Genomic DNA, 14,065 nt, shown 5'->3' on the forward strand with positions numbered 1-14,065 from the left:
GACCGCACTGCGAGAACTACGAAAAATGCGGGCCGAACGAGAACATCAGCAAGCTCGCTTTGAGGCTCTTCTCCGAGAGAAGGACGAACAGCTGCACCAGCTCGAATTGAGGATCTCCTCGCAGCAAACTAACCAGCTAAGTCCTAATATAAGAGCTTCCGGCGATACGCGACTAAATTTAGCTTGCGCGAGTACCGCGAGTGCCGCGATAGCCGCGAGTGCCGTGATAGACGCGGGCGAGACGACCGGTGACTTTCGTGCGAAAACGGGCTTAAAACTGAAGCCTGATACATTCGATGGAAGGGTTCCGCTGCGGGAGTTCCTCTCCCAATTTCTTTTGATAGCCGTTGCAAATAATTGGGGTGAGAAAGCAAAATGATTACTCTCGCTGCAAATTTAAGGGGAAAAGCTCGGTCTGTTTTAGAAAATGTTGAGAATTTTGAAGAATTAACGTTCGCAGAATTAAAATCAAAATTATAGAGTTGCTTTTTGAAGACGGAAACATGACACAAACTATTACTATCTTTTTACGACACGGAAACAAAAATATGGAGAGGATTTTGCTTCCTTTAGGGCCGAACTTGAGAGACTGTCGCGTCTGGCTTACCCCGAATGTCCATATGCGGTCCTCGATAAAATAGCATGCGCGCAATTGTCTCGGCATTAATAGATGGGTTTGTCAAAAGAACCCTTCAACTGGAAGGAATTACATCTTTAAATTTGGCTATAGAAAGAGCTAAGGCTATAAAAATAATTCAGGGGATAGTTTTGAAAGAAAAAGAGACAATTTTAGTAATAAAGGAAATTACGGGAAAATAAGTCAAAATTATCAAAAGGGAGAGAGGAGCGACGCGCGAACCGATTCCGAAAAGAAGAAAAGCGAACGGTTTAACTCGAAAGGGAAAGCGCAAGCGAACAACTTTTCGGCCAAAGAGAAAGAATGTTGGTCTTGCGAGAAGATCGGGCATTTGCGTTTTCAATGTCCTGAGGCGAAGGAAAACTAGAGGTAGTTGAATTTTTCGGGGAAAATTCAACTCTTACAGAAAACGCCCCGACGTCCAATTTTGTTGATCTCATTGATTGTAGTGTTAGAAGAATTTTTAAGAAAGATTCTTATTCGTATTTCGGTAGATTGAATAAAAAGGAGTGTCTTTTTAAAATAGATACAAGCTCTGATGTTTCCATATTAAATAGCAGATTAGTGGGAGAAGATCTTGAAAAGATTCGAGTCAATGATATTAATTTAAAATATCCGACGGGAGAGAAATTTTTAATTGAATTCTTAGTGAAAACAAAAATTGAAATCGGAAATTATTCGATTGAAATTCCGTTATTAGTTGCTGAAATTAATGATCAATGTATTTTGGGAATGGATTTCCTTAAAATGATTAATTTGGAAAACGTTTTCGATAAAGTTTTTAATAAATCCACTTTTGACAATAAAGATTTTCAATGTTCAAGAATAGAGAATTTTCCAAAAGGAATCCCGTCTATTTTAAAAGAACTTTTCGAAAAGAGCTCGATTCATTTGCAGAGAAAACTTAAAGAAACCTTTATAAATTTTCTAAATGAATTTCAAGATCTATTCTCCTGTAATATTGTTGCTGGGAATTGCAATATTATTGAACATGTCATAAATGTAAGAGACTCTCCCCATAAAACAGGTACCCCGTAAGATTTCTTTTCAGATGAGGGATGAGGTTGATAAAATAATGGAAGAGATGAAAATAGAAGGAACCATAGAAGAATCTCAAAGTCCTTGGGTTTCGCCGCTGTTTATGGTCAAAAAGAAAGACGGAACACTGAGATTCTGTGTTGATTACCGGAAACTTAACACCATCACGGTAAAAGATTCCTATCCCTTCCCTCGAATTGACGACATTTTGGATCAGTTATCAGGTAACACTTGGTTTTCTACGCTTGATTTAAAAAGTGGTTACTGGCAGATAAAGATTTGTCCTTCAGACAAAGAAAAGACAGCTTTTTCTATCGGTAAAGGACTTTGGCAATTTACAATCATGCCCTTCGGTTTGTGTAACGCTCCCGCGACGTTTCAGAGACTTATGGAAAAGGTTTTAAACGGATTGATTTCGAAAAAGTGTCTAGTTTATTTAGACGATATCATCATTTTTGGAAAAGATTCTGTTGAAATGTTTCAAAACCTTAAAGAAGTATTCTTGCGACTACGGAGAGCAAATCTTAAAATTAATCCAAAGAAATGTTTGCTTTTCCAAAGAAACGTAAAATATCTTGGACATGTAATTTCCGAATAGGGCATTACTACCGACCCAGAAAAAATAACTGCTATTAAAGATTGGCCAGTACCACATACTAAAAAACAATTGCGTAGTTTCTTAGGATTTTGCTCGTATTATAGGAAGTTTGTTAGAGGGTTTTCTTCAATAGCTAAACCTCTTTTCGCCTTAACAGGAAATCAAATTAAATTTTTTTGGAACGACGAACGTGATAGTGCTTTTGAAAAAACTTGAAATTAATGTTATCTTCCTCCCCAGTGTTATCTTTTCCTAAAGAAGAAAGTCAATTTATTTTGGATACTGACGCTTCAAACTTCGGAATTGGTGCAGTGTTGTCACAGATACAAGATGAGAAGGAAATGGTTATCGCGTATTTTAGTCGAGTTCTTAGCAAAACTGAGCGAAATTATTGTGTAACTCGTCGAGAATTATTAGCAATTATCAGTGCTATTAAATTTTTTCGACATTATTTTTTGGGTCAAAATTTTTTATTCGTACTCATCATGTTTCCTTAAAATGGCTTATGTCTTTTAAAGATTTGGAAGGGCAACTAGGTCGTTGGTTGGAAAAAACTCCAAGAATACGACTTCGAAGTACAACACCGAAAAGGAGAATCTCACAAGAATGCCGATGGATTGTCCAGACGTCTATGTGAGACTTATGGGTGTGGATATTGTGCCAAGGTCGAGATAAAGAGTACGTCTGAAAACGAGAAAATGGTTGCGCGACTTATATTCCAAACAGAAGATCTGGGAGAATGGCGTAAAGATCAAGAAGAAGATCCTGACATTGCCATTTTTATTCAAGGAAAAATGAAAGAAACACCACCATCTCGTTCTGAATTCGTGACTCGTGACATTTCTGCTCAAATTTATTGGACTTATTGGGATGCATTAATTCTTCAGAATGGAGTCCTTTACAAGAAGTGGGAAGCTCCGAATTTGAAGTCTAGTTTTCTTCAATTGATTGTTCCTCGAAAGCGAGTTAAACAAGTCCTTGAGGAAGTACATGATTCTCCGTTCGGAGGTCATTTTGGTGTAAACAAAACCTTAGAAAAGGTACGAAAACGCTTTTATTGGGCGACTTACAAGCAAGAGATTGAAAATTGGTGCAGATCTTGCAAGGTCTGTATTTCTAAGTGTGCGAGAACCTTCGATCTGTTTTAATTTTCCGCGCAGAGGCAAATTTATTTATTTATAAGTCGGCTCGCAGATACGAAGGAGACTGGATGCGGAGAAAATTGTAAAGGTGGAGAAATTCATTTTTGAGGCAAAGCAGTTTTATTCAAAACTCTCGCAGACAAGATTAAAACGCGGAAGTTCGCTCTAGAACAAGATAAATTCGCGCGATGCTCTTTTCGCTGATATACACGGAGACGTCTCTTCAGTTCAGACTCCTCGAGTAGACTCATTTTTGATCCTCGCGGAATTCGGCAGCTAAGGGGGCGATCGATCATCCGATCGACGCGTGGCACACGTGCTGAAATCCTATTCGCGAACGATTGCCCCCCCATCAACGCTCCGAAACGCGAGACAAAGGCGAGTTTTGCTAGATTCCTCGCTCGCGGAATCGAAAACAACCGAATAACATCTCGGCGTCGAATATTTTCTAAATTTCTACGAGTGACCTTGCTCGTCGCTTCGGCAAAATACGTGCAATTTTAAACATACCGCCCGCCTCGCCGATTGAAACGTATGCGAATATGCGAATATAGCCAACGGTAGTCCTTCAACGTACGATGAAGACAATAAATCAATTTTCAATAACCAAGAAAATCAAACAAGAGATCAATGCAATAATTCCTTGCGATCGAATAACGAGGGCAAGTAATCAGAAGGTGAAAAAACCTTTTACAATTTTCGAGTAAATATTTCTAAATTATAAAGACGCTCTCAATTTTTCAATAGGCACTGCAGCCTTAGCAAAATATTCGCCTCTTTCGGCTGTTCGAGAACGCAAATACAATTATACATGTTTCGAAATTCTACCGACAATGCGATTGGTCGAATAACAAAGTCATAAATGCGATACCTGGCTCGAAAACCACGCCAAAGAGGAGAATATTGCCTAACATAGTAGATTTTGACGCTAAATACATAAATCACACCCGAAATTTATCAAATATTTACAATCTAAGTTTAACGCAAGTACAATTTTCAAATATTGCTATTGATTGGCAGCCGGCACAGTAGCGTAATTGGTCGTTTCAGGATCGAGCTCGCAGTTCTCACCGTAACTACTCGCACGAGTCCATCCGAGCCGGGATGAATCTGCGTGACTCGCGCTAGGTTCCACTTGCTCGGAGGGAGCAAGGGATTCTTCAACAAGGCGAGTTCTCCTATGCAAAAAAAGACGTTTTTTCCGACCACTTACGCCGCTGCTGCAGGGAGTGCAAGTAGTCTTGCAACCACGAGCGCCAAATCTGTTCGACTAAAGAATGGACCATCTGCCATCGCGATAGTCGATTCGCATTACTTTCGAGCACTGACTCCTCCGGTATCGCAATTATGGGGCGCCCGATCAGGAAATGACCCGGAGTGAGTGCCGATAGGTCACTCGGATCGTCGCTTAATGCCGCGATCGGACGAGAATTTAAGCACGCCTCGATTTGGCATAATAACGTCGCGAATTCGGCCTGTGACAGAGTTCGCGAACCGGCGACTCGTTTTAAGTGCGACTTGAGACTTTTGATTCCCGCCTCCCATAGCCCATTGAAGTGAGGAGCCGCAGACGGAATGAAGTTCCATTCAATTTTGTCATTTGCAAGGATGTCGTGCAGTGACGAATCCTTCATCAAGGCGCTGAACGCGTCGTTCAATTCCTTGTCAGCCCCGTGGAAGTTCGTTCCATTATCGCTATATAGCTTGGACGGCAAGCCCCTTCGGCTCACAAATCGCCGAAAGGCGGCGAGGAACCCAGCGCTAGAGTAGTCTTCGACTAGCTCTACGTGGATTGCTTTCGTGACGAGGCAGATGAACAAAGCTATATAATTTTTTCTGGTTTTTTGGCCTCTGCCAACGAACGGCGTGACTAAGAAAGGGCCAGCAAAATCCACTTCGTATGAGCAAATGAGACGAACGGATTGACGCGTGGAGAGGGAGGTCTCCCATGAATTGGCTCGAAAGTTTAGCCGAGTGACGTACAGCAAGGGATGCAATTGTCTTATATATCCCTTGACGGAGTTTTCCGCCCTCCTCTCCCATTAACCAATAATTCTGACGAAGGTGGCGCAGCACGATTTGAAAACTCCACCGTGGAGTGTACTCTTATGAGCTTGAGCGATTAGAAGGTAAGCGAGTTGTCCGCGCGGCACGATTACGGGATGTTGCTCATCGTAGCTAAGAGCGAGTGTCGCAAACCGCCCGCCAAGCCGGAGTACCGAATCTTCTCCTAAGAATGGAGCAAAAGTTCGAAGGGTAACTCCCTTTTTGAACCATCGTGGGCAGTCTTTTGCAAAGTTTTGAATTCCGACCTTGAAAGCTCTCCGCTAGGACATAAGACGACCAGAATTGCTCGGGACCAAGTCGTTTAAGCTCGTCGACGCTCAGTGTCGAATCTTTTTTAAATTTACGAAACCTTTCCTTCCGCAGTAAGGCGAGAAACCTGTGGACGTAAGCCGTCACTCGGACGAGCTTCGTCCAACTTGAAAAATTTGTAAAATAGATCCCACTCTTCTTCACTTTCAATGTGAAGAACTTTGGTTTTCGCAGTTCAGCTGAAACTGCTGTAGTTCATTAGTGGGTCTAGTATTCGTCATATCATGAATCGGCCAAGCCGTTGAAGGTTGCCGAAGCCATGGTGGTCCCGTCCACCATAGCGAATGCGACACTAACTCAGACGCGGATAGCCCGCGCGACGCACAATCCGCCGGGTTCTCTGCCAAATGGTACGTGACTCCACCGAGTAGATGGCAAATTGTTCTGTATTTCAGCCACGCGGTTGGCCACGTATGTGTTCCACTTTGACGGGTGCTGGCGCAACCACGCCAGAGCTATCGTGGAATCCGTCCAACAATGGATCGGAGTTCCAACTAACTGCAACGAATTAACAGTCCACTTTACGAGGCGACTCAATAACACTACCGCGTTTAACTCTAGACGCGGGATGCTCACGGTTTTCACGGGCGCGACCTTTGTTTTGCTGCGATTAAATTTATTGCGAAGTCTGAAAGCGAATGATAGACGCGAAGATATACGACGGCGGCATAAGCTCGAGTTGACGCGTCAGCGAAACCGTGTATCTCTCTAGCGCGAGAGTTTTGTGGACCTTGACCAGTCCAACCGTGGAATTTTGATCATTTCTAATTTGTGAAATTCTGATACAAAATAATTCCAACGGGACGTTAACTCATCGGAGATGAGAGAGTCCCATTCGCAATGTAACAACCACAGCTCTTGAAGTATTATTTTTGCCACGATCACGACGGGAGCGGCCCATCCGAGAGGGTCGTAAAGCCTCGCGATAAATGAAAGAATTGAGCGTTTGGTAGGAACGCTGGGGGTGGTCGAGTTCACGACCAAGCGAAACACGTCTTCGTTAGGCATCCATGACAGGGCCGAGAACTTTAAGTGAATCTCCGTCAGGATTAGATGATCGGTTACTTCCGATTGGTCAACAGACAAATCCTTGAGAAGTTCGATCGAATTTGATGCCCATTTCCTTAATTGAAATCCCCCCTTTTCCATTAACTTGCATCAATTGAACGCGAGTATTTTAAAGATTTTATATCATCCGCGCCAAACAGGGCGTCGTCTACATAAATAGACTCTCCTAGGGATAGGAACGCGGCCTTGAACTTTTCTCCCTCGTCAAGGGCGAGCTGTTTCAATACTCGCATTGCGAGATACGGAGCGGGAGCGAGAACCGTAAGTGACCGTTAACCAAGCGAAAATGGTCGAACGGGCGCTTCCGCTTGAGGACGCCAAAGAATTCTTTGGTAGTCTGAATCTTGCTCATAAATTTGAATTTGCCGAAACATCTTGGCGATGTCGGCCGTAACAGACGAAACTCCACCGTCGCCATCGCGATAACACGGCAGGTAGATCTTGCTGTAAGTTGGGCCCTATTAATAAAAAAGTCATTCAACGACGTACCATTCCTAGTTCGGCACTGACGCGTTGAAAACGACCCGTAATTTAGTCGTGCAACTATCTTCCCGAATCACGGGGTGGTGCGGAATGTAACGTGCCAATACATCGGTTTTTTCCGACTCGTCGACGCTAGTCATATGTCCGAGGGACTCGTATTCCGCTAGAAATTCGTTAGACTGCGAATACAGTTCCGATCGATTTCTCAATCTGTTTTCCATGCGGTTGTACAGCGACCGCGCAATGGAAAGAGACTCTCCGATTTCGATCGGGAGGATCACATTTAAAGGGTATCGAACGACGTATCGTCCGGCGGACAACCTACTATGCGTCTGCAACGAAGTGTCGCTCACAAATCTCCTTCCTCCTCCGTGAGGGGGAATTTGAGGCGCGATCTCCTCATCTTCCCAGAACCGGCTGAGAAGAAGAGTGTCTATCTCTTGACCGAGAACGCATTAAAACGGCTTCTTTTGAAGCCTTCCGTTTATTTTCGGTCGGACCGGAAATAATCCAACCGAGCGCGGTTAGTTGAGCTGTGGGGGTACCGAGCGGACCTTGCCTCAAGTCCGCGCATCAAAAGTGAGCCATAAACGTCCGGCTCCAAGAAGCAAGTGAATTTGATGTTTGCTCGACGGATCCGGATCCGCGAGGGAAAGGCCCTTCAAGTGAGGCCACGATTCGACAGGTCGAACTCGCGAAGCCGCGTACGACGTGATCTTCGGAAACACGTACACTGTGATTGGAAATACCGGGTCGGATTTCGCGCACGGAGTCATTCGCAAGGACACGCGCGACTTTGCGGCACCCGTGTAGGTTTCCCCCAATCCTTTGATTTGTAAATCGGTTCTTTGTCGCCTGGTCCGTATGGTTTGACAGAAAGATCCGATATAAAACTAAAATTGGATCCCTGATCCAATAGCGCGCAAACCTTAAAGCGTCGGCCCTCAGCGGTGTGGATATTCACCCACGCGGTTGCGAGGAGAACCGCCGGAGTCGTAAATGTCCGGCGGCTCGATTGTCTGGACGCTGGCCACGGCAGCGTATTGAACCGTCCAAGGCGTCGGAACTTCGCATTCGTTTTCACGCTCGGTTTCGCAGCTTCCGAACCTTTTCTGACAGCTGACGATTGATAATTTTCGGAATGCAATAAAGAATGATGAGACCGACTACAGTGGTTGCATCGCTGTTTGACTTCGGGCAATTCGGCGAAATATGCCCCGAGCGCAAGCAATTAAAGCATACACGATTTTGCGAGCGAGCTCATTTCGTTGTTCAACTGATTTTGACGAAACGGTTCGCACTTTATCACGAAATGATTGCCTAGAGCAGCATATGCACTTGACAGCGGAGACGTTATGCATTGACGAAACGCGGCTTGTCTGGCTTTTGATTAACACTTTCTCTTGAAACTTCCGCGAAGTCTGACAATCCGCGGATTCGAGTCGTAAGAAATTCATGAATATCTTTGTACGCCGGAATTGAAGTTATAGAGGAACACTTCAAGTTTCCACTCGCTTCGCGTTTTTTGACAGAATTTTGTGAGACGCAATAAACAAGCATATCGTCCCACTGAGCAACCGGTCGACTCAAATTCGTCAGCGCGGCCAGCGATGCAGCCACCGTGTCTCGCAATCTCTTTAACTCGCCTACGCTTTCATGTTTCATAACGGGCATGCTCATGAAAGCATGCAAGTGAGTATTAATCAAGGTCGCCTCATCATCATATTCGGCAATTAAGAGTTGCCACGCCGATTCGTAATTCGGATCCGAAATCTTTAAATTATTTATTATTAAGGCAGCGTCACCGATGACACTTGTTTTCAGGTAATGAAACTTTTGAGTGTTAGTGAGCGTACGTTTACTAGCAACGAGAAACTCGAAAGTGTTCTTGAAGCTTTCCCATTCGGAAAACTTCCCCGAAAATTTCGGAAGCGTAATACGAGGCAACTGAAAACTATTATTATTACTGTCGCGAAACGAGGAGTTAGTGCTACGATCGAGAGAAGGCGGTGAAGAGACGCTTAATTTACTTATCATACACGGAGCGTATCGGCCGTCTCGAGGTAGACATCCTCAGCGATTAGAAAAATCTTATCGACGAAGTAGGCAGCCTTCGCCCGTTCATCTGAAGACGTAGATTGTAAGAGCTTGACGTGGAGCTCCCTGCAGGATGCCCAGAGCGACGTAAGCGTCGTCCAATCGTCCTTGAATTTTTGGCAGGGGTATATTGACCTTAGCCAACTTCTTGTAAGTTCACGAGCACACAGCGTTTCACTTGAGAGGTCGTGTCTAATTGCGCGATCAACAGATCTTTTGCTGTCGACATTTTTTTCGGAGCAACGTCAGTAGTACAGACGGAAAGATTCGCGGACGCTTCCTCTATTGAACGCGACGCGTATGTCTCAAGTTTGACTTGAGACCATTGATTATGTCAGGCGCGTGAACGGCGCGGACGGTAAGAGTTCGCGGACGACCTTGTTGTCGAAACGCGACGAATTTGTCTCAAAGAGACCACTGAGTATGTCGGGCTGCGTGAACGGCGCGGACGGCAAGAGTTCGCGGAGCGGACCTTGTCGAAACGCGACGCGAATTTGTGTCTCAAAAGAGACCACTCAGTGTATGTCGGGCCGTGAAACGCGCGCGATCGGCACCGAGTTCGCGAACGATCCTGACCTGTGCGAACGCGACGAACTTTGTCTCGAAAGAGACCACTAATGTTTCCGTCTCACGAGTCGAATTGGGTTTTGACGACGTGAATCGGAGGATCTACCCGTACACTTGGTTTGCTCGAGGAGCGAACTCGACACTTGGTTCTCTGTCTCTTCTTTTGCACACTCGTTTGTAAGACGATGGTTCTATTGTTCCACCCGCGCTGATTTTCACTGTCCGCGAGAGTCACACGAGATCACTTTCTCCGTTTTACTTATAGTCTCGTTATCTTCACAATCCGGTCGAAGGGGACCATTTATTTTACTTCTGTGCGAGAACCTTCGATCTGTTTTAATTTTCCGCGCAGAGGCAAATTTATTTATTTATAAGTCGGCTCGCAGATACGAAGGAAACTGGATGCGGAGAAAATTGTAAAGGTGGAGAAATTCACTTTTGAGGCAAAGCAGTTTTTATTCAAAACTCTCGCAGACAAGATTAAAACGCGGAAGTTCGCTCTAGAACGAGATAAATTCGCGCGATGCTCTTTTCGCTGATATACACGGAGACGTCTCTTCAGTTCAGACTCCTCGAGTAGACTCATTTTTGATCCTCGCGGAATTCGGCAGCTAAGGGGGCGATTGATCATCCGATCGACGCGTGGCACACGTGCTGAAATCCTATTCGCGGACGATTGCCCCATCACGCTCCGAAACGCGAGACAAAGGCGAGTTTTTGTAGATTCCTCGCTCGCGGAATCGAAAACAACCGGAATAACATCTCGGCGTCAAATATTTTCAATTTCTACGATTGACCTTGCTTCGTCGCTTCGAAAATACGTGACAATTTTAAACACTAAGAAAGGCCCCACAGGAAAGGAAAATCTCCTATGCGAAATCTATAATGTCGGAAGTCCTTTTGAAAGAATTCAAATGGATATCCTAGTCTACTTCCAATAACTTTGTTCTGGAAATCAGATATTTAATTGTCATCGTACGATTGCTTCACCAAATGGGTAGAAGCTTTCCCCTGAAGAATATTAGAGCAAAGACAGTGAGGCAGAAATCTTCATTTATGAGTTTATTTCAAGACATGGAGTACCTTTAGAAGTACATACCAAATCAAGGGAAGAATTTTGAATCGAAACTGTTTGCTGAGATAATGAAGCTTCTCGGAATTAGGAAAAACGCGGACTACTGCGTTGCATCCTCAGTCTGATGGTCAGGGTCGAACGACAACATCAAACAATAATCAATTATCTAGCGAAGTATATTTCACAAAATCAAAAAGATTGGGATCGGTGGATTCCCATGTTTCTTCTAGCTTACAGATCTTCAAAGCACGAAACCACTAAAATGACTCCTGCGGAATTATATTTCGCTCGAGATCTAAGACTTCCAGTAGATCTATTGCAAGGAAATGTTCCTAGATTAGAAGATAAAGAGCCGTCTTCGATAGAAAATTTCGCTAATGCTCTCAAAAGAAAGTTAAATGAAATCCATTCCGAAATTAGAGACAAGATGAATATTAGATCTTCTAGGGTGAAGAGTTGGTACGATAAGGGAGTTAGACAGATTCTTTTTCGAGAGGGAGAGAGAGTCTGGTTTTATAACCCTCGAAGAATTAAAGGTAGAGCTCCCAAGTTACAGAGTAATTGGGAAGGACCTTTCTCTATTGTAAAGAAATTCAACGATGTGGTGTACTGCATTCAGAAGACACCCAGACATCGGAAGAAAGTAGTGCATGCAGATAGATTAGCTCCATTTTTAGATAGAAATATTGATTGTTAATTAGAAATAGTAAAAAACTCAAATAAAGGTTGCTAGGGATTGGAGAGTTGTGTTTGTGTGAATATTTGTAAGCGCATTTTTTTGAATTTATTCTGCGTAAGAAATGTTTTCTTTTCTAGTTGGAAATTTTTAAGAAGAGGCTTGCCTGAGTTTTCGTTACGAGAGAATTCTCTGAGGAAGTTCCTGCGACCATTACTCATCGAGGGCAACTGGCTCCTTTCAATTGAGAAGACCGTCTCATCTTCAGAAGATTGGTCATTTGGTTCGTCACGTTGAAGACTGTCCCTCTCGTGGTTTTTGATCCGTGGTTTTCTCACGAGACTGAGGGCAAATGCCGAGACAGAGACTTAGGGTGTTCACGAAGAACGTTGGGTCTACGAAAGATATTCCCCCCCTTTGTCTGAAGATTCATGGACCATTTCGTTGTCCTTCCGGAAGACGGCGAGTATAGTGAAACCGCGAAGACAGCAGGGATATCTTCTATCAACTCGACTGTTATAGAAAAAAATCTGGCCAATTTTTTTCAAAAAAAAAAACAGTTCGAGTACGGAGAGGAGGAGGGCGAAGCTCGGTACACCTGTAGCAGCAGCTAAGGAGAGCAGGATTCGTCCGGACAATGTAGACGCAAAAGAGAAGGACGTTTGGTAACCTGTAGTTACCTGTATTATGATTTTTTCGTTTGGTAACCTGTAGCAGCAGCTAAGGGAGAGCGGAGTATCGTTGGTGCCCTGATAGCAGCGTCAAAGTCCTAGGTCTTCAATCTCCGTGAGAATTGTCGGGGACGACAATTTTGAAAAAGGGGGGCAGTGTTGCACCCCCGTGTTACGCCCCTGGATCTACATCTTTGTATCGAGTGATACTTTTCGCGGGATCAACTCTTTACGCCTCCGAGAGATCGTCGTCAAGGGAGTTGTTGTTAAACAACTAAGGGTCTTCTTCTGTTTTCGGGAGACATGACAGATTTGGTCTAGCGGTCGCATCGTGCGGACGTTTTCTGAGACCGGAGCTTCTTTGCATTATGAATGCCACTATTTGTTATATTTCATTGGTTTCGTGTATTGGATTTTTATATTAAAGTTCATTTCCCTATTACGCGAGTGTCTTTATTTCGCGCGCGAGTGAGAGTGACTGTGTGTGAGTGAATTGAACGAGAGGCGTCCCGAGGACGCAAACAATAGATACTGTGACCGTGGCCTTTTTGAGCCAGTCACAAGAGCGGACGCACCCGGCCGGAAAGCGTCGGAGAGCGTTCTGAATTTTGCGTATCGTGCGGGTAGCAGCGACCTTTTGCTGGCTCGCCCTTACTCGGTAGCGGGAGTCGAGGTGGTGGGCCAGAAGAGCTTAAATTGTTTTAGAAAGAAGAGAACCCAGGCGAACAGAGGAGGGACGACCCGAAAAGGGAGGAACAGAGGCTGAGCGACCGGCCCGGTGAGTAGTAAGGAGAAATCAAGTATACGCGGTACCGAGTGTATAAGAATGAGATACTGCGAGTGAAATCTTTACAGCCCCGGGAGACAAACATAAACAGTCCGGAACAGGGACGGAAAGGCGCCTACATCCCTCCACAAGGCTAATCACTCCTGAGGGGCCCGCCGCCACACGTCGAGAAGTACGCGGAGATCGTCCGGGACCGATCACTCCGGAACGATTTCCCCAGCGGAGCAAGACTGTCACGAACATGCAGCCATACGAAGTGGGACGGGGCCGCCAAGAACGGACCTGTGACGTCGTCACTCCCGAGAGCTGGCATTTGAACTTGGCGGCAGGAAGTCCGCGACCAGCCGCGACAGACGGAGATCGATACGAGGATCGATTCCGGGCCTGGCGCGGGGCGCAACGCTGCCGCGAAACCTGGCAACCGGGCCGAGGTGGCGCGCAGTGTCTCTCCCTCCCCCAGCGTACCTCCCGAGGTCCTGCCGGCCCGAGGCGAGTTCACTGTTCGGCGAGCCGGTGTCCTGAGCATACGAAAAGACCAACGACCCGCATCCCGCGACGACTACGACGCAATATTGTAAGGCCACCTCCTCGATCTTCCGGTAAGCGCGGATTTGGCCGAGACCCGTGTGTTATTAAAATCTTTTCGCGATACCGAGCATTTGTATTCGTTGTAATTTATTGTAGAGAATACCGAGAATCTGTTGAAGACGCACGGGACTTGCGTCGATTTCCGCGTAATTATGTATTTAAGCATCCCTTTGCCTTCTTCGCCTCTCCAAGGGGCATTGAAAACGAGTCGACAGTCACTTTATTATCGTATCGTTATTGTAAAATTGTATCGAGTCATTTA

General features: G+C 45.0%; 1 protein-coding gene across 1 annotated transcript; it reads right to left on the reverse strand.

Annotated features, from left to right (window-relative positions):
- Positions 1–4,421: 4,421 nt before the first annotated feature.
- Positions 4,422–7,563, reverse strand: LOC114940579 (uncharacterized). The gene is made up of 7 exons (XM_085485029.1): positions 7,420–7,563; positions 7,156–7,317; positions 6,522–6,943; positions 6,117–6,395; positions 5,728–5,897; positions 4,629–5,285; positions 4,422–4,573 (listed from the first exon to the last, which is right to left on the reverse strand). The coding sequence occupies exons 1-7, from the start codon at positions 7,561–7,563 to the stop codon at positions 4,422–4,424; spliced, it is 1,986 nt and encodes a 661-aa protein (XP_085341155.1).
- Positions 7,564–14,065: the final 6,502 nt, after the last annotated feature.

Source organism: Nylanderia fulva, unplaced genomic scaffold (assembly GCF_048542155.1).
Source record: "Nylanderia fulva isolate GAGA-0341 unplaced genomic scaffold, ASM4854215v1 Scaffold335, whole genome shotgun sequence".
NCBI classification, from domain to species: Eukaryota; Metazoa; Arthropoda; class Insecta; order Hymenoptera; family Formicidae; genus Nylanderia; species Nylanderia fulva.